This window comes from Rattus rattus, chromosome 10 (assembly GCF_011064425.1).
Source record: "Rattus rattus isolate New Zealand chromosome 10, Rrattus_CSIRO_v1, whole genome shotgun sequence".
In the NCBI taxonomy this organism is placed as follows: Eukaryota; Metazoa; Chordata; class Mammalia; order Rodentia; family Muridae; genus Rattus; species Rattus rattus.
In genome coordinates, this window is record NC_046163.1 from 33215933 (window position 1) to 33237461 (window position 21529).

At 44.4% G+C, this 21529-nt stretch overlaps 1 protein-coding gene across 2 annotated transcripts in view; it reads right to left on the bottom strand.

The window, feature by feature from the left end:
• Positions 1 to 5117: 5117 nt before the first annotated feature.
• Positions 5118 to 21529, bottom strand: part of Rgsl1 (regulator of G protein signaling like 1) — a 50978-nt gene continuing 34566 nt past the window's right edge. The window contains exons 17-22 of one of the 2 annotated variants that reach the window (XM_032915081.1): positions 20279 to 20417; positions 19977 to 20101; positions 16340 to 16449; positions 11030 to 11125; positions 7435 to 7626; positions 5118 to 5617 (exon numbers count right to left, since the gene is read on the bottom strand). In XM_032915081.1, the coding sequence (XP_032770972.1) occupies positions 7535 to 7626; positions 11030 to 11125; positions 16340 to 16449; positions 19977 to 20101; positions 20279 to 20417 (562 nt within the window). In that variant the 3' untranslated portion in view covers positions 5118 to 5617; positions 7435 to 7534. Of the gene's footprint in view, positions 5618 to 7434; positions 7627 to 10972; positions 11126 to 16339; positions 16450 to 19976; positions 20102 to 20278; positions 20418 to 21529 lie in introns of those variants that run through there. The other variant, XM_032915082.1, reaches the window with a different exon arrangement.

The following is a 21529-nucleotide window of genomic DNA, read 5'->3' on the forward strand; positions in this document are numbered from 1 at the left end:
CATTATATGTACATGTTTTTAAATTTAATTTTGTCTTGAGAACAGTGCTGTAAGGCAAGCACTGTGATCTTTATTTTGGCAATGAGGAAAGTAAGGCTAGAAATATTTCTGTTTACTCTAGGCACATGGCATGGAGATTCACTACCTTGATTTGGACAGACTTTCTGGTGTGATATCTGATGTTCTTTTCACCTCTCATTGTGGTGAACAAGATGGCGCTTTAGAATGGGAATTAAATGCTATCTTAGACTCCTTCCCAAAAGGAGGCATCTTGAAGCGAATAGGTCCCTGTCACTGTAAGGAGTTAAGGCACACTGGAAGAAACAGAGTAACAGCTTAAAGGATGGCTTATTTAAAATTTAAAATTAAATGTTTTAAAATTGAGTTTTGTTGTCTGACTTGGATATGTCAATCAAAATGTCCATGTGTGAAGAATACTCAATAAAGATGGGAATCATTTCATTAAGTAGGATTTTCTGTCAGTGACTGGCGAGAGAGTCAATGAATCAGCAGTTCCTGGGAACTTTAATACCTATGCTTTGACTTGGGTTAGTCGTAGAAGGAAAGGAGAGAGAGTAAATCCTTAGGAGTAGGTTAGTGGGGGAGACTCCCCATCTGGCCCGGCCATCAGTCACTGCCCTGTTACTAACTTTATTCTGTGAGAACCATTTTACTTTTCCGTTTGTAGGCTTTTAAGAAGTTATGTGGGTGAAATTTCTAAACTCTGCCTCTTGGATATGTTATAGAAAAACTGTCTTTCCTATCTTGTGTACTATACAAGTGACACCCCACATAAGAACTCTGAAGGGAGAGGTGGAAAGACACACATGCCCAAAGCTACCTCCTGACTGCTGAAAATGGAGTGGACTTCATACTCATCAGACACCTACTATCCTTCACAACTACTTTTCATGCTTGGGAATAGAAATCTACCTTTGGAACAATAGAAATTTAAATATTCTTTAGATAATTTAGTCATACAGCTCTCATAGGAAGTCTTTCCAAGCAGTGTTTGCCTTAAGGATTCTTTTTGGAGATCATGGCTACATCATTTTCTTCTTCCCTTACCTCCTTCGGACCTCTCCATATTCCTCTCCTTTCTCTTAAATTCATGCCCTTAAATTCATTGATTGATATATTAATGGGTTGAGACCTCATGAGTTTCCCCCTTTTTAGCTAGCATGCCCATTGGTGGCATTCTTGCTCAACTCAGGTTCACATGGTCATGTTGGTGACAGAAGAGGCGCTCCGAAATCCTTCCGCTATGCTAATATCACTCTAATGCCTAAACCAAGTGAAAGAAACAACCAAAGATGATAACATCAATGGAAGCTCAAAAATACTCAGTAAAACACTTGCAAGCAGAAACACCTCTAAAAGATTTTCCACCATGACCATCTTGAATTTATCCCCCTAAAAGATTTTCCACCATGACCATCTTGAATTTATCCCCGAAATACGGGGATGGGTCAACATATTCAAGTCAATAAATATCATAAACCACATAAATGGACTTACTTAAAGACAAAAAGAAGTTGCATGGTCATCTCAATAGATGCAGAGAAAGTCTAACAAAATCCAACATGCCTGCAGGATAAAAGCCCGAGATGTAGCCACCACAGATGTGTGTATCTCAACATAGTAAAAGCTATCTAGAGAAACCTACATCCAATATCATCTTAACGGAGAAAAGCTTGAAGCAGTCGCACTGACGTAGGTATGAGACAGGACAGCTCACTCTCCTCATTCCTACTCAATGCTGTGCTCAAAGCGCTGGCTGGAATAGTAAGGCAAGTAGTGAAAACCAAGGGACACAGACAGGAAAAGGAGTTAGGTTATCCCCGTTTACAGATGGCATAATATTATACTTAAGAAATGCCAAAGACTATCAGGAAATGTCTAGAAATGATAAACAAATCCAGTGTACATTTTAAGGAAGGATGGGTAGTAGCATCTGTCTATAATCCCAGCATTTCTATGGCAAGATGAAAGCAGGGACAGGAGAGTTTCCACAGGCATGGATACCAGCTAGCCCGGGGTGCGCAGATGTGAACGGCAAACCCTGTCCAGCAGTGTAGGAGGTAAGGCTCTACACGCGGAGCCATCTCTTCAGCCTTGTTCTTTAAAAAAAAAAAAAACGTGAAAAGGACAGGCTGGGAAGTGACTCAGTGGGTCAAAGTGTTTGCTGTGCATGAGTGAGGATTTAAGTTCAGTTCGCAGAGTTCATGAGTGAGCCAGAAATGTAGGGCAAATGTCTGTCTACGCTCTTACAAGGAGATGGGAGGTGGGGACAGAAGAATTCCCAGGATTCTTGTGGGACAACTGATTTTTGTATTCAAAGCTAAAAGCTAAAACAAAGCCCTTGTCTGAAATGAAATGGAAGGTGAGGATTGACATTTGAAATTGTCCCTGACCCCTACATCTATGCCATGGCACATACCTGCCTGTATACACACACACACACGCACGCACGCACGCACACGCACAGCATTCCACTTTATATTTCCATTCTATTCCATTTGGATAGATGAGGAAATTTTTTTCATCCAGTTTTCACCATTACAGATATTTTGTTGGACCTGTCACACGTTAGATACTGTGTTAAGCAAGGCGCGGTTGGCCTTGCCATATAGAGGTGTCAGCACATGTTAAGAACATACAGGACAAAGAGTGTGGCCTAGGGTAAAAGCAATCCAATCTCTTGTTTTCTAAGGGCCAGAGATGTTGTGTGTGGTATACAAGATGCCCGTGACTGTGCCAGAAGATGCTGCCATTCCCATCGTGTAGGAGAGACAACTGCTGCTCTCAGAGGGTTGCTAGGATACCGTCCTTTGCACACGTAGTGAACAGAGATGTCAGGATGGACGTCCCAGCTGGAGGGTCTTAGACAGTAGTCTTCCTGGAAAGACAAACGTGTCAATGAGGAACTGGTCACTGGCTATTGTTCAGATGTGTGGGGACTTTTCTCAGTTCCTCTCCTCAGCAGCTGTTTGGTGCTTTTCCTGGAGAGGCAGGAACAAGTGCCTGTTTGTTATACACCCCAGATAGATGACCGTGGGAGAAGGCTCCTAAATTCCATAGCTTTCTGAATTCCTTTCTCCTCTTAATTCAGAGGAAATAGCTGGAGAGCAGCGGCCCGGGTGTCAAGGTCATCACTGCCTTTCTTAGTGTGTGTGCGCATGCACACGCTCATGAGTGCCCGTTTGTGTTCATCATGGTGCGGGTGTGTATACATCAGAGTACAAGCTAGGAGGTTGCCCCTTACCTTCTACGTTGTTCCCCAGGGTGCTTTGTTTACTTCTCTACACCCAAGGCTAGCTGGCCCCCAGGCTTGTGGGAACTCTCCTTTCTCTGTCCCATCTTGCCACAGAATTGCTGGGATCATAGACATACATACATTTGGCGTTACAGAGGGTCTAGGAATTTGAACTTAAGTCCTCACACTTAAGGGCAAGGGCCCTACATACCAAACCATTTCTTCAGCCCAGTCATTGCTATTCTGAATCACTGCTGTGGACAGAACGAATGACGTATGAAGTCCCTAAATTAGATGGTGTTAGGAGATAGGCATTTGGAAAGCAATTAGGGTTGGAAGAGGTCTCAGGGTGGGCTCTTCATGATGGGATTTTGTGACTTAATTCATACAATGGAAGGGACCTAATTCATACAAAAGACTGTCTTTTACCTTTCCTTTCCAGAAGGGCATAGAGAATGAAGAAAACTATTTGTGTACCACAAGGAGAATGAAATGGTCAGTGAGTCCATCTTAGACGTTCGCCCTCTGACACTGAAAGGACTACCGTCTGTTTCGGCCACCCAGTTTAAGGGGTTTTGTTACAGCAGCCTAAACTGATGTGTGCGCTGGCTTTTTAGGAACTTTTTAACCTTTTTACCAAAGTAACGAAGTCAAGCACTTAGCACACAACACAGCTGCCCCTCCCCGACGTTCATGAACTTCCTCTTTTCTCTCTCAGGAAATAAATGTGACAACATCTACATACCATCTCTCTCAGGGGAAAAAAAATGGTGCAACATTTCATCTCTATAAACCATGCTTGCAGTTTCCGGTCACCTTACGGTCTGTACGCTCAGACTAAGAATGTGCGATGCTCTGACAGGAGGGCAGAACAGGGTGGGAAGAAGAAACAAGGAACTGGGTTGTTCTGAGACTCTGGAAAACCATTGATAGATTATATGTAAACAATGTTTATTTTTATTCTTAAGGCATCAAAAGTAATACCACCGCTGTGTTAGCCATCATGTTGGCTTTTAACATTGAAGCCACAAGTCCCAAGGGGATTTGACAGCTACAGTAGAAAGAGCACCAACCTATAAGAAGTGTAGAGATTTTCCACTTTCCATTTCCTGGAAAACCTCTCTCGTCTTTGAGTTCCAAGTGTGTGCTTCGTTCCCCTTCCTTGTGTATATTTTATAACATTGAGGCAATTGGTGTTTTATTTGCCCTTTGAAACAGAAACCCAGAGATAATGATTCACCTTACTGGAAGGTTTGCTTCTGGTGCGTCTGGGCCTCAGTGACTGGGCAGCCCAGAAAGTGGACATCATGAATCATCTACAAGCCAGGGCTATTCCGCCCTCAGTCTTCAAATACTCTCATCCAGAATCAGCAGATCAGGCCCTGCTCCCTGACCTCGTGAAACTTGGCTAGGTGTGGGGCTGGGATGATGGCGGTAATAAAGATATAATAGACCCTCTATTTTGTGTCACGCAGGATGCCTGTGAACATGGGCACTTGTACTATTAGGGCAATATAGAAGCCTCCCTCACCAGGTCCACCAGAGTCCACCACCGGGTCCACCAGGCCCCACCCAGGGGCTGTAGGACCCACAAAACACCACACTAGGTGTTCTGTGTTTTTTAAAAATGAGAAGAGTTACTAGAGATTGACAACAGGGCCTGCGTGTGCTAAGCCGGTTCTCTGATACTGAACTACATATTTAGCCCCATTCCCCCCGCCCCAAATTGCTTCTATGTATTTGTGTTGCACCGTATGATATTTCAACTCACATATATGATATGTACCATCCATATAGGTCATTGTCATGTCCGTGGTTTTAGATTTTATTACTTTTTTTTTTTTTTTTTTTTGGCTGGGAACCTCCAAAATCCTTTCTACTATCTAGTGGTGTACTGTTATCAACAATAGTCATACTGTGTTATAGAATTTTGAACTTCTTTCTATCCAGCTGCATGCCTCTGTCTTCTGCTAACCGTCTCAGGCCACCCTGACTCCCAGGGTAACCTATATCTTAGCCCTTATTTCTGTGAGCTCAACCTACTTTAGCTTCAACATATGAGTGAGAACGTAAGATACTATTTAGGGTGTATCCTTTATTCTGGCTAATGACCTGTAGACCCGATTATTGTGTAGGGGTGAAGTCTAGTACCCCAAGGTCCTGTACACATAAGCCAATCCCTCTCCTTGAGGAAACGTCTGGATCCAGTGGTGGTGGATGTGAGAGACAGATGTCCTCATACTTCTCTTGTCTCTCTCCGATGCATGCACCTGCAAAGGCTTCTCTGAAGATGGATCCTTCTGTCTCTCTTCCTCTGTGTCTTTTGGTCACTCCTTGATCTAAATGGGCTGTATGAACTCCCTAAGAATAAAAAAATTAAAAAGTTCTCAAAGCACCAAGAATGATTGGAACATAAAGAGACACTCATTACTGTTCCCTCTTTGCTGTGGTCATGATGGCTGTAATTGATTATTGGTTTTGTTTTCTTGTCATAGGTCAGGAAATTCTGAGGCCAGGAAAAGCAAAAGCATAATTTCATGGCTTATTCTCTCTACTACATGCCCAGTGGTGTGGCCAATTCATTTACTCATGTATTGGGTATGTATTTATGGGGAAACTATTAAGGTGTCACTGGGTTGAGTACTGGGAGTACAAAGAAAAATAAAATGTGGCCTTTGCCCTACAAATTATATATCACATGCCTGTAAGGGGCAAAGCTATAGGAGTATCCCTCTATTAATGATCAATGAGAAAACAGGACAAAAATCAATCTATCTCTCTCTCTCTCTCTCTCTCTCTCTCTCTCTCTCTCTCTCTCTCTCTCTCTCTCTCATGCCCACACATGCGCACCTGCGCACATGCAAATGAAACCACCTTTTCTTTCCTTAAGTGAGACTTGTTGGCTGCTAATAGGTTCAGCTATGTCTTAATCTACCAGGAGAGCACTTAGTGCGGGACCCCAAAGTGGGCATTTCACTAGATTCTCTTCAGTAACTCTGTGGGTATTTTTGTATCCTCTCTGGTCTCAAGTGCTGGCCTCTTGCTCTTTTAGGATTAAGTTCTTTCCAAAGATATCAATCTTAGTAATGAGGCTCTTCTTCATTCCTTTCTGGGATCTTACCTGGTTTTTAAGAATTATAATTCTGTTTCATTGTCAGTATTCTCGTTATGAATTGAGGTCTTGTTCTTAAGCTTCTATCCTGTGAGGCAAGGGAAGATTCATTTCTTCCTTCTGAACCTTCCTTGTGCTGAATACTTGTCTTAGATGGGCCATCCTGGGGGGTCCTTAAAGCACTCTACCTGGGTCTTGCTTACCTCTGACATCCTCTGAGGATAAGCATGCCTACTGTCTTTCACTACCTGCTGCAATTCTAGCCTCACTAAACTTCTTCAGCCCTGGGGGTCATGGGCCCTGTTGTAGTAACATTGTAATGTATTTTATCCCTTGGGAAAGTCTAGGATAAAAGTTATCGGTACAGGACACATTTGTGCCCCCTTAAGAGATTCTTTAGTGTGCTTTGTAGTTCTGTATTCTGTAATGCACAGATACATTGATTAGTTCATAAAATCCTGTGGTTTTTACTCCTGACTTTTTCAATAGATACACAATGAGTCTGGTTATTCTGAAACAAAGCCTGCTGCTTAGGTGTTTTGGTTTTAAAAAAATTTTATGGAATCTATTAGTTGTCAAATTTTGTTCAGAACTCAGGGAAGAGCAACTGTTTCCATGCACGGAAAGTTGCAGGGATGTTTATGTTAGGATAAGAATGTGACAATGAACAGGAAGTGCTACATGAGAAAGTCACTTGCCTGCTTAGCCCAACAGCTCCTTCACCCCCTTCCCACTCAAGATTTGCATAGACAATGGATGGGAGTGAGTCCCTGTGAAAATGGAGCACCTCACTTCCTGTGGTACTTGGTGACATGTCCGTCCATCCATCTATCCATCCATCATCCATCCATCCATCCATCCATCCATCCATCCATCCATCCATCCATCCATCATGAGATTTCTCAACAGCCCAGAGCCACGATTTGAACAAGGCTATGGAACTGTGGTCTAATATCTTAAGCTCAGGTCAGGTGACCTAACCCACAAACTCATAGACCCCCCCCCCCCAGTCTCAAGGAGGGCATGGGAAGCCGGGGCTGTCTCTCGCACTCTGTCCACATCTTACCCGCTATGGTCTGGTCTTGCTCTGTCTGGGCTGTCCCATTCTCCTTTTTGATCTTTCCGCATGGTGCGAGGACATTTTATTTCTGACCAAAAGGGTTCTGTCAGTACTGGGAAGCTGATAAGGAATCATCCACCTCAGTTCTGGACTTGGCATGATTATTTTTCCTCTTTTTTTTTTTAGGGTATTTTTGGTCTAAAAGGACAGATACAAGGTGAAGAGGATGAGGCTGGAGCGATGGTTTTAGTTGACAAAGTGCTTGCTGCACGAGCATGAAGACCCCAGTTTTGGTTCTGAGCATCCATCACAAAGGCCAGGTTGACTGGCCTGGTTAAGGTTGCTGGATGAAGCTAAGATAGATACAAAGGGGCCGGAGAGATAGCTCAGTGGTTAAGAGCACTGACTGCTCTTCCAGAGGTCCTGAGTTCAATTCCCAGCAACCACATGGTGGCTCACAACCATCTGTAATGAGATCGGATGCCCTCTTCTGGTGTGTCTTGAAGACAGCAACAGTGTACTGGTAATAAATAAGCAAATAAATAAATATTGTAAAAGTAAGATACAAACAAAGGGGTTGGGGATTTAGCTCAGCGAGAGCGCTTGCCTAGCAAGCGCAAGGCCCTGGGTTCGATCCCCAGCTCCGGAAAAAAAAAAAAAAAACAAAAAAAAACAAAAAACAAAAAAAAAAACAAAACAAAAAAAAAACAACAAAAAAAACCAAAACAAGATACAAACAAAGGAGTCAGAATGCACAGCATACTCCATATCCTGGCAAAGCAAAGACCCCTCCCCTCTGCTCCTCCTGCCCACTTACCGGGATCAGCTGCTGAAGAAATCAATTTTAGCCTCTTATACACATTTATTTCTAGACTAGATTTTTTTTGATACTTGATAAAAGATCTTTATTTAACGGATTGTGTGTTTACATATTTGAGTTACGCCATAGAAAAACCAAAAGCACAAGAATGACACATTTTACTATTGTAAACATCATCTAGCCATTCTGTGTCTTAGTTACTATTCTGTTGTTATGAGGAGATACCATGGTTGAGGCAACTTATAAAAGAAGGCATTGAATTGGGGCCTGTGATCACCGTGGCAGGCACAAGACAGGCATGGAGCTGAAGCAGTAACTGAGAGCTTCACATCCTGATCCACAGGCCTCTGGCCAAGAGAGAGACACTAGACCTGGCATGGGCTTTTGAAACCTTGAAGCCCACTCCCAGTGACAGACCTCTTCCAATAGGCCATCCCTACTTCCATAAGGCCACATTTACTAGTCCTTCTATCCTCAAGAGGAGATACTGAAGGAAAGGCCATCCAGTGACCGGTCCACGCACAGGCACCAAACCCTGACACTATTACTGAATCCATGTTGTGCTTGCAGACAGGAGCCTAGCATGGCTGTGCTCTGAGAGGCTCTACCAGCAGCTGAGACAGATGCAGATACTTACAGCCAACCACTGGACGGAAGTCAGGGACCCCTGTGGAAGAGTTAGGGGAAGGATCGAAGGAGCTGAAGGGGATGGCAACTCCATAGGAAGAACAACAGTGTCAACTAACTGGGACCCCTGGGAGCTGCCGGAGACTAAGCCACCAACTTATAAAAGAACATACATGGGCTGGTGTCCATGACCCCTGGCACGTATGTAGCAGAGGACTTCCTGGTCTGGCCTCAATGGGAGAGGATGTACCTAACCATGTAGAGACTTGATGCCCCAGGGAAGGGGGATGTTTGGAGGGAAGTGTGTGTGAGCTAGAAGTGGGTGGGTGAGGGATGTGGGTGTGTGTAGGAGCACCCTCTTAGAGGTAAAGGGGAGGAGGATGGGGTGAAGAACTCTGGGAGGGGGGACAGGGAAGGGGGTACCATTTGGAATGTAACTAGGTAAAATAGTTAAAAAAAAAAAAGTTCCACTCCCTAGTGATTAAGCGTGCAAATATATCCACGCTGTGGAACGCGGTTTGGAGTATTTTGCTTTTCTCAAAACCCAGGGGTACCTTGTAACAGCATTGTAACAGGAATGTAGGCTCCTATACTCTGACTTTCTAGCTGCTTAAAAAAACATACTGCTATTCTTGGAAGCGAAGCGTTTATGAATGAGTGAAATTAGACATATCTTTTACCAAAAAATTTAAAACTTCTTCTCCTTCTCTTCTTTTTGAGACAGGATCTCTCTACGTACCCCTGGATGGTTTGGAACTCACTATGTACGCTAGGCTGGCTTCGAACTCACGGAGATCTGCCTTCCTCTGCTTCGACTGAGTGCTGGTATTTAAAGGCGTGCACTGTCATGCCTCGTCCTGTTTTATTATTCTTAACTGTGCATGTCTGTGTGCACAAGCCGTGTGAGAAGAGGTGCCCCCTTCAGAGACCAGAGGTGTCAGGTCCTCTGCAGCTAGTTAATACCTGATGCGGCTGCTAGGATTTGAACTAGGGTCCTCTCCAAGAGCACTACAGGCTCTTAACCACTGTAATATGTCTTATTTTATAGCTATAAGGATCTAAATTTAAAGGTATCTTCATTCTGTATAAGTACATATTCTTTTTTTTTTTCTTTTCTTTTTTTTCGGAGCTGGGGACCGAACCCAGGGCCTTGCGCTTGCTAGGCAAGCGCTCTACCACTGAGCTAAATCCCCAACCCCACATATTCTTTTTTTAAATAAAATAGTTATGGCCGCATGCATGGTTTAAATCAACCAGTTTGTGTTGGGTTTGAAATTCATTATTAGGATAGAAAGGGTGCATTGCATTAGCTTCTACTTTTGCAGTAAAGAAAACGTGGGCTGCAGAGTTGTCTGTTTCACATTGCAGGGAAGGAGCTGCTAGGCAAGCGGAGATGAACTCATGCTGTAGGGGGTCCCGGAGACCTGGTTTGCGTGATTCGTTTTCTTTTTCTCAGGAGAGCTTTCATTTGGTTATAGAGGCTGTACACGATGTTAGTCATATAGACCCGTGGAAGTAAAGATCTTACAACGGGACCACTAGAATCACAACCATCCTGGCATTTCATGCCTTAGAGAAGCAGAAAAGCCTAACTTCCTCCCCCAATACAAGCTAAGAACCGGGGACGCATGGATTCTGTGTGGAAACAAAGGCGGGTTTAATGCTTGGCAGTAAAGTTGACTCTCTGAGTTGGAAGATGGGGAAGAGAGCATACTGTGCTCTCAGTAAGGGAGGCAAGGACCAGTCAGTAATGAGGAGCATAGTGATAGGAGTCTCCAGAAAGCAGGATGGAGATGCTGTTCAAATCAGCAGGTGGATGCTGTGAAAGGAGAAAGCCTTTTGTGGTCTCTTAGAAAACATTTTGTGTTAGGCTCAAACCAGACTGAGACAGAGGGGTTTATGCCTCTTCTTCAGAAGGCTACAAAGGAATGGACAAGACACGATTATTCAGGTGAGAGCTGTGCACAGAGCCTAGAGGGGAACCAGGAAAACTTCTTACACATCCTACTCACAAGCTATACAGCCTTGAACAATTATTCATTTACATCAGAGGAGCTTAGTCTCTTTATAATTAATAGGAAAATGGGCTGATTTGGACTTAGAACTACCCTACCTGGCCAGGGAACTTTTTCAATCAGTGAATCTTCAACTCACAGTTTTGGAGTGAATTTGTCAGTACATCCCGGGGATGCTGAGGACGAAACCACTCAATACCTCTGAGTAAGCTGAACCTTAAGACAGTATGGTCACCTGAGAAGAAAGGAGGAGGCACATTAAAATTCTATATATAGCATCACTCAGAAAACAAAACAAGATTTTCTCAAGTAAGGGCAAAAGCCGCTGTTTAACATCTGCAGGTTATAGAATGTCAATGACAGAACATTACCGATAGCCTGACTTTGTATCTGCGATCAGGGGTCTGGGGCTGACAGTGAGAAGCACATCTCAGGACTCCTCGGCCCATGTGACTCTCTAGGCTTGGGGCCCTGACCCCATGATTCAGATTCTCCTGCTCCTCTCTTTTTTATGTTGCGACTGAATAGGACTTTGGGGTTTATTTCTATGGAATCCTATTCTAGGAAATACAGTAAAAGTGGGGAGCTCTTTGGCCACCACTAAGGCAACTGGTCTCAGGAGGAGAATTCTCTGCTTGGCCTGCCTATCAATTTCAGTTTCCATTGTCCCCCACAGTTCATCTTTGCTGTCAGTTTGATTGCGTATTTCTGTGACAGTGTTTCCAGAGGTGTTTAGTCCGTGAGGCAAGACCCTCTGAGTAAAAATGAGGAAGTGAGCTGAGAGTTAGCATTCTTCTTCCTCTGCTTCCTGTCGAGGATACAGCACGACCAGCTTCCTGCTTCTTCTGCCATTCCCCTCCAAGACAGTTCGAATCTCCTTGAAATGTAAGTGAAGGCAAACCCTTCTTTTAAGTTGCTTATCGCAAGTCATTCAATCGCAGATGTCTTACTGGCTTTTCCTTTTGCTCTGTTGAAATACTTAGACAAACTCAACTCAAGGGGCTTAGACAAGAAGAGTGGAAGACCGTCGTGACGGGGAAGTTAAGGTGGTGGGGACAGGCAGCAGATGGTCGGGATGCACCCGCAATTAGAAGACAGTGAGGCGAACGCTGCTGCCCAGTTCCACATCTCCATTCATTCAGTCTAGGATCCCAGTCAGGGAATGGCGCTGCCTCGGGGCACAGGTATTCCCCTTCAATTCCTCCACACAGGCGCTGAGGGGCTTGGCTCTTGGGTGATACGAGATTCCGCCAAGCCGACAACTCGTACTAATGACCATGCTCCACCCACTGTCAAATTGACACTCAAACATACCATTTTTAAAAATTACGTTCTTATTTATTAATGTGTCTATGTGCAGTGCATGCATGCGTATGTATGTATGTATGTATGTATGTACGTATGTATGTATGTATGTATGTATGTATGTACCACAGCACAGTTGTAGAAGTCAGAGAACAACCTGCTGAAGTCGGTTCTCTCCTACTGTGTGGATTCCGGGGTCATTAGGCATATTTACCAACCGAACCATCGAACCATCGCTCTCAGGCCATAACCTATCCCTCGTGGCCACTGGCTCAGCAGCATCTTGTAGCATAAAGGCACTCAGCTCAACATGGAAAGTCCTCATAGTCATTAAAATTTCCAAACTTTAAAAGTCCAAAGCCTTAATTGTTGAGCTTCTATAAAAGACACAAACAAACAAACAAACAAACAACAAAAGCAGGGGCCAGAGATAGGGCTTCCCAGTTAAGAGCACTCTTAACTGTGCTCTCGCAGAGGACCTGGTTCCGTTCCTAGCATCCACATGGTGGCTCACAACCATTTGTAAACTCAAGTCCCAGAGGCTCTGACACCCTGTTCTCTCCTCCTTGGGCAAAGCATTCATTTACATAAAATAAATAAAGTTTAAAAATCCCTCTAAAGTTAAAACAAAACCCAAAATACATACTTGCTGTTGTACCCAGATTGTAAAAACCCCAAAGGGACCACCAGGAATCACAACCCAATGTAATCCCATGGGGGTCTTTATTCAAGCTAGAGCTGGGGCCACCAACCTTCCTGATGGAACAGGAAGAAGAATACACCCCCAGGTCTAAGTGAAGGGGGTTTATAAAGGAAAACACCGAAAGCCTTGGCATTAAGTAAGAGGGTAAATGAATGTTGATCTTTCAAGCTAATTGTTTTATAGCACCAGGTTAAACCACGAGGAGGGAGTATACATCAAAAAGGAGAACCTTGACCTGGGAAAGGTTTGTTTTCTTAGCCCACTCTGTTATCAGCCAGCTGCAGCTGTTGTGTCTGCAACTGCCAGGGACATTTCATAATTTTGTTTCTCAGGCCTCAAGGGAGGGGACCATGCCTCTCTAAGGGAAAGTTAACTTAGAATGGAGTCTTAAAAACAAAATGGAGTTTATTCTGCTACCCCAGTCCCTTCGCTTGCAAAACATAATAATACATAGTAAATATTCCTTCTTCAAAACTGAAGAATCAGACCTGGGTATGGTGGCCACACTTTAGGGAGACAGAGAATCTCTGAGTTCAAGGCTAGCTTGGCCTACATAGTGAGTTGCAGGACAGCCAGGACCAGGGCTATAGACAGAAACCCTGCCTTGTAAAAGAAAAGCAAAACCAAAACTAAACAGAGCTGAAGTGTTGGGGCATAGCAAGGAGTGATTAGACCAAAACCTGCCCCAAATCCTGCAGGGAAAACACCAAATCCTGCAATTCTGTATTTAGCATCTAGGACTTATGATAAATTTGACTGGGCTCCACTGGGCTTAGGCAGGCCCACCACTTCTGCTCCGTATCTGCAGGGCACATACCCTCCCTCTTGGGCTAGCCGTGCTCTCCTACAGTTCTCCTGGACATTCCACAGTGCTGGCATCCAGTATCCTAGAGTCTCTACTGCAAATTCAGTTCCACCTTCACATCCACACAGTGGTCTCTCAGTGCCTCCTTGTAGGAACTCTGACCATGAAACACCTTGACTGGCCTTAGTCTGAAACAGAGGGTTAAGACTACATGTTCCTCTCAATATTGTGTCTTCCACACATGGATGTGTCACATGGATGACACTGTCTGGTCCCCTTGGACCACGGCTGCATTGACTTCTGCTCTCCTTTCAAGCAAGCCTGCATCCTCCCAAGGTTAGAGCTTTTGATGTGTGAGGTTCTGTCCTCAGGATACCTTTCCTACTGCCTTGGTGCAGTGTTCTTGGTCCCTCCAGTCTCTTCAAATAATTGCATCCGCTTTCTAAGCGCCAGTCTGAACTGTAGGGGTTCGGTCCGGTGCTGCTTGTGTTTAAATGCTAATACTGGCTCCTGAGATCTGGTTACCCTGAGGAGCAAGTGATAAATGTTGCTCCCCAATTTAACTGGTCAAAGGTAGGACTTGAAGATTGAGGGGGGCGGTCTCAGGAGAGATCAAAGGGAAGAAGAAAAGATGTGGAGAGTGGCGGAGGCTGCCATGAACCATGATCACATGGTGAGAAACAACAAATAACAAGGGACATATGACTGAGAGGTAAGTTGGCATGGCTCCAAATCTGCCCAATCTAGGCTTACAGATTGTAAATAAAATACCCAGAGAGCATGCTTTTATATGGACTAGCTGGATTTTAATTCCTATTACACTAAACGTTCTCCTATCTTAAAACCTCCTCTGCCAGACAAACTAGTCCACTGTCTTTAAATCCAACTTCACTCAAATTTCCTGGACAAGGGTAGAATGAAGCCGTATTCTTAGTCAAAGCATCACGCAAATGGCACCTAGTGCAGTTCCTGATAGAGTCCTCACTCCCTTCTGCTGAAGTCTAATGAACTGGGCCTCCACTCTCTGCCGCACCCTTGAATCACATTTGAGGAAGCCTAATTGCTTGTTAGTGCTTTTTAGGGGTGGAAAATTCTTTGGCCCTTTCCTTTCATGAGTTGCTGCTTACTCGCTTACTCGGGTGGGTTTTGGCCATGAGGTCACTCCCCTCTCTATCTCAGTGCAGACCAGGCCTCCCCTTGGTCTCCTTTTCTCTTCCAGCACACATCACTTAGCTCCAACATTAAATATCTGGGTGCCAAAATTTTCAAGACCAAAAGCAACTTGGGAAGAAAAGGGTCTATTTCATCTGATAACTTACAATCGGTCCTGAAAGGAATTCAGGGGAGGAGCCCGGAGGCAAAAACTGAAGCCGAGGCCATAGAGGGAAGGTGCTTCCTGGTTTGCTTCTCATGGCTTGCTTAGCCTGCTTTCTCATACACTCGGGACCACCTGCCTAGGAGTGTCAGGTGTGGTGAGCACTGTAAAATCAATCATTAATCAAGAAAATGCCCTACAGACTTGGCTCCAGGCAATTCAATAGATCATTTTCTCAACCGAGGTCTTCTCTTCCCTGATGACTCTAAATTGTGTCAAGTTGGAAAAAAAAGTATAATCAGCACAATGACTTTGTGCCAAGAAAACCACCTATGGATGAGAGAGTTAATAAGGTGGGGTGTGTGTGTGTGTGTGTGTGTGTGTGACTTTTCTATTGCTGAGATAAAACACCATGACCAAGGCAACTTATAAAAGTGTTTAACTGGAATTATGGGTTCAGAGGCTTAGAGTCTATGATAGCAGGGTGAGGAAGGAGCTGAGAGCTCGCGTGTTGATCCACTACCACGAGACAGAGGGCACACTGGGAATGGTGCAAGTCTTTGAAGCCTCAAAACCCCACCCCTAGTGACATATCTCCTCCAACAAGATCATACTTCCTCATTCCTCCCAAACAATCAATTCCACTAACTGGAGAACAAGCACTCAAAAATATGACCCTACGGGCTCATTTAAACCACCACCACCATCACCACCACCACCACCACCACCACCACCACCACCACCACCACCACCACCACCACCACCACCACACACACACACGCGCACATTTTATAAATACACATGTTCTATAAATATAGATTAACAATGACTATATCTCATTAATAACCATAACACCAAGATACTCAACACTTTCAACTTAACTCCTACATTTCCCTTACATTTCCACGTATATACATGAAAATTTGTACATTTATCACTGTGTTTCTAGTTTTCACTTATTTTCTCACTTAACTCAATAAAAATGCATACTTCTTGAATGCTAAGGTTCTCATGGTGATAGTTGAACGGGAGCCTCCTGAACAGCTGCCAAAGAGGTTACGGTGGCTCTGCATGTGGAGCAGGGGAGCAGGATCCCAGGACGCCCTGCTCGGTTTGCTCTGGATGGCACCCCTCGTCCTTAATATCATACAATGAGCACTAATACTGCTATTTCTCTAAGGGCCAAGTTAAGGTGATGACCACTACAATAGCCACCACCTTTGTGCCCTGTAACTCTTAAGAGCTAGCTCTTTAGACTTCTGTTCTCTCTTTACCCATCTCTGGCTGGAGAAATGGGGCTATGGACCCAGGGTGGACTTACCTCCACTCCATGGTGGGTACTTGTATACAGATTTGGGAGGATTTCTTCCATCCTCAAACTTCTTCCCAATGTACTCTATATAGGAGCGTGTTGCCTTCCAGCTACAAAACCTGTGGGAAGAATGGCTGCCAGTTACACAGAAGGGTTGGAATGACGAATATAAGGGCAGCTTGAGTGGGATCAGCCATTCAGACTGTGGGGTGTCCAGCAGAAGGAGAGAGATGGTAAGATCAGCCATCCAGACTGTGGGTGTCCAGCAGAAGGAGAGAGATGGTAAGATCAGCCATTCAGACTGTGGGTGTTCAACAGAAGGAGAGATATGGTCTGCTGTACTGCACTGAAAGTGCTGCCTGTCTAAGGACATTCTCCTTGGCCAGGCTTGGCTCCAGTGGACGACTGACCTGAGCATTATGTGGCAGACTCCCTTCTGGAACCACAGTGAACAGAGTCTGTGAAGAACTACTATGCCCAGCCTGGGGTGTAGTTAGCTGTGCCCCTTTGAATGTCGGGCTTTGTAACCTCTGTCTAGTGCCTAAGTTACCCAGCATACCCAGCTGGGATCCCATGTGTCTCTTCCTGAGAGGCTTGTTCCCCTCCTGGATCCCAGCATGCTTTTCCCCCAGAAAATAACTGGTTCCTCAAACTTGTATATTTACTGTCATACTGACTATTACTTGTGAAATGTTACTTCCCAGAAGATTTCAAAAACACTCAACACTTCCTCTTTGGTCCCTCCTCCCAGGGCTCCTTGGTTCGTAAGATTAGGTTTAATTGTCTGCACTTGAACTCCCTCAGCTTGAGGTAAGCATGGTTCTTGCCTGCTCCCATCTCCTGCTCCCCAAGGGCCAGGCTATTCTGTTACAATTGCTTTGCTCCAATAAGCAAGGATGCATTGTTTACCCACCTAAGAGATGTGTGTGTGTGTGTGTGTGTGTGTGTGTGTGTGTGTGTACCTGTTTGCCTGTATATGTACCATATGCATACAATGCTCAGAAAGGAAGCAGAAGGAGTCACACTCCCTGTAGCTAGAGTTATAGGTGGTAAGCAGTTGGTTGCTGCCTAACGGGAATTGATTTCAAGTCTTCTACAAATGCTCTACCTACTTGAGCCATCTTCCAGCCCCCCAGGCCTTTTTTTTTTTTTTTTTTTTTTTTTTTTTAAAGAAAAGGAAACACAGTAGCCAGACCAACTAGATTGCCATTGAGGATGCAAACTACATGAGAAACCCAGAAGGCTCTTGTAGGACCCCAGACTTGACAGTCAGCTGGGACAGCTCAGGCCAGACTGTGAAGACAACTCAGCAGGACAGGTTATGAGCCAGAGGTACACAGTTGTACCTGGAATGGGTTGAAGCGGGACACAGTGTTGGATGTAGCTTTGAAGACTGATGGTCTCTGGCCTTCTAGCTCTCTAACTATACTGAATGCTTGCTGATAACTTCTAGAAAGTCCTAGCTATGGTTAAAAACTGCTGGCTTGGACTGGAGAGATGGCTCAGTGGTTAAGAGCACTGACTGCTCTTCCAGAGGTCCTGAGTTCAATTCCCAGCAACCACATGGTGGCTCACAACCATCTATAATAGGATCCCATGCCCTCTTCTGGTGTGTCTGAAGACAGTGACAGTGTACTCACATACATGCAATAAATAAATACATCTTAAAAAAAAACAAAAACAAAAACAAAACCGCTGGCTTCTTTTCTCTTTAACTCTGTGCTTTATTTAACTCTTTATGCTTAAATAAAAGCCAGGGAAACCTAGCTCTTTTTTACTGTTCTGTGCTAAAAAAAACAAAACAAAACAAAACAAAACAAAAAAAAAAACAAAAACTCTTTCTTACTGTTCTGTGCCTCATTAAGCATTGGGGAAACTTAACTCTTTCTTACTTGTGCTTTAATAAATGCTAACATTTGGTGATTAACACATACTGCTTAGCAGCGGGGAATTAAGTAAAAAGGTGGTGGTGTTCCTGTCTCTGGTGAGTCAGCCAGAAACCTCTCTGGCTAAGCTGGTTAAACTGGTGAACCAGAGAGGAAGGAAAGGAAAAGAATTAAGATGTTTACACAGGCAGATATGTATAGACACATACACATTCAAACATTCATACACCCACACTCTGGCCAGGCTGGACTGTCTGTCACCATCAACTCCACAAGTATTCATGCATGCTTACATATATACATATGCATACACACAAATATATAGACAAAAAGACAAATGCATTTGGATGGATGAATGGATGGATGGATGGGTAGGTGGGTGGGTGGATGGATGGGTGGGTGGGTGGGTGGATGGGTGGGTGGGTAGGTAGGTGGATGGGTGGATGGATAGATGAATGGATGGATGGATAGGGCAAAACTCTCCAAGCAAACCATTCAACCAACAACTTTCTTTTCTCTGGTGTTTTTGTACCTTCTTACATAAAAAGTTCTCTAGAAAATTACCTCAGAGATAAAATGTTACATAGAATTGGAGTTACAGAAGGACGCTGATAGTAAGTTCAAAGCCGTGTTTCATTATAATATGCTCATTATAAGTTGAAAGCAACCGTTTTTACATGGTCTTGCCTTATCACAGTACACACCTATGACTTTATCCTTAGGCCTAAATGTTTTTCCTTGAACACAAATTTGACCCAAGCCTATTTCTCTTTTTAGTGTAATTATGAAAGCTCATTGTATTTCTTACTTTGCAGCCTTTACTTACTACTTGGAAGAGTGGACACATTCTCTTCTTGATTCTTACCTTATTACATCTTTCTAGCAACTCAGACCATCTCTAAAAACTTTTTTCCTAAAATTGTTTGAGTCAAATGAGGAATTCTATAGACTTGTTATCTGTTTGTCTATACAGCGTCTCTACAAGGTAGTCCATCTTTGTAGGTCTGCAGAGATTTGCTCAAAAGGGTGGGCTAATACCTGGTGATAGTTACATATTTAATAATAAAAGGAAAAGGACATTAATAGCAGGAATCTTTCCTCAAATGTAATCTCCTCCCCCTTGCCTAAAGAAGCAAATCTATCGTACCTCAGCGTCCATGGGGGAACCATCTCAGGAAGGTCACCTGCTAGTTTTCAGCTTCTCCCAGTTGGCTCCTGGTGCAGTTGTGTTTGGTTGACAAGTATTTTGGTAATTTAGGTTTTGAATTTTGGCCCTCATTGGCTCCTTGCCATGTCTTCATTTTAAGTTTAAAGTGACGTTTGTCATTTGTCTTTTGGGAGAGAGGTGACATAAAACTGAGTACCAACTTCTCTCCATGCCTCAGTGATGATTAGGTGAAATAGAATGGGAAACTGCTCTGGCCTAAGGTTCTTTACTACAGACAGTTTCCGCCTTGACAGATTTTTGTCCCTCAGGAGCTGCAGTCAGCCTCATGCTTAGTGGAGAAGAGTTTAGGCTTAGGTACAAACTCATGCTCCTGATCCAAGGAAGCACAAGAGGAGGAGAGGTGTGGAGCCAGCATTCTGGTTTTTATTGTTCTCACTCTTCTGTCCTCCTTTTAACTCCATGCATGCTGGTGGAGCTGAGTGGGTAGGGCAGGAACAGCCCTCCTAGTTCCTCACAAAACTGGGGATGATGGGACTCAGGAAGGCAAAAAACTGTTTGGCTTGGTAGTCAGTGGGTAGGACGATGGAAGTACCTTTTCCAGAAGTACATAACGACAGGGAAGACGGACATGATGGCCCCATGGAAGATGGTCCTGTCTAGGTGGCCTTCTGTGATGGCAGAGAAGATGATGTCCTTCTGAGACTCAGAGATGTTCACCTACCCACGGGGTGGAAGCATGTCACTGTTAGAGGCCACAGGAAGGGGAAATGACTTCTATTGACCCTTAGCATCCCCTAAAACACCACCTCTCCAGAGGCAGTTTCCTGTGGTTTTGCTATGAGGTGCCCAGTGATTCAATCTTAGGGTTTTATGGAGGAATGGATTACCCCTTACCCTCAACTTTGGAGGAAGATCAGAAATCAGGTAAAGCTTCAGAATAATGTTAAGTTTAGACCGCATCAGGACGATATCATTCTCGTTATATGCTTTGTTGACCTGTAACATGTGAGCTGAAGTCACCAGGTCATTAAATCTACAGAAGAGGCAAAGGGGAGAAGTCAACAAGAGAAGGTAGGAGCAGATGCTGGATACGGGGACTAACTCAAACCTATTTCTAGCAAGAAAAGGGCAGGGTCAGTTCTGAGCCAGATTGTGACTTCATTCACTCAATCTCAACTCTCCCACTAGCATCAACTGAGCACAGGGAACACAGCAGGCCCCATGCTAGGCTCTCTGTCTAGTACACATCTTCACCACAATCTCCACCTCCACTCCTCCATCCCTTGGTCTCCTCCTAGCCCTGCAAAAGGTCTCACCTATGACTAACTCAAGAACTTCAGGGCTCTCCTGCTCTTTGCCCTTCTGTGCTAGCTGGAGACCTGCCCTGTGATGCAGGTGGACACCCATCATGAGGAGTACCTCAGACAGTGGCTTAGACTGAACCTCAGTGGTAATGAGGGACCCATCCGAGCATTCTCAGAAGGAGAGGAACAGTTGGGTTTCAGGCTTTTTATTGGTGTCCCTGGTTGCTGTACAGCAGTGGTTCTCAGCTTTCCTAATGCTGCAACCCTTTAGTACAGTTCTTCATGTTGCGGGTGACCCCCCCCAACCATAAAATCATTTTATTGCATCATTTTATTACGTTTCGTGTCTGTAATTTTGCTTCTGTAATGTAATATAATGTTATGTAAGTATCTGATATGCAGGATATCTGACATGTGACCCCTGTGAAGGTGTCGACCCACTGGTTAAGGATCACTGCTCTACAAAGAATAGTTTGCAGAGGGAAAGCAAGGAAGTAGATGGGATAGGGGAGCTGGTGGCAGCAGGAGGAGCTATGCACTGGCCTCTCTCTCTCTCTCTCTCTCTCTCTCTCTCTCTCTCTCTCTCTCTCTCTCTCCCCCTCCCTCCCCACTTCCCATGACTTCCCTTAATGGTTGTTCAGGGAACAATCTTATCTCATTAACGTCACTCATCCTTCCAAGGTCAAGGTGTCTCTTGGCTGTAAGTTGAGAACTAGCTTAAACTGGAGACTGCGGGCAGGGCCTGACAATGAGATGTGGACTTTTTATCCCTCACATAACCAGAGTCCTGCCAGACAAGGCTGCTATGGACTGGCATCGGGGTCTCAGGGTCCAGGAACTG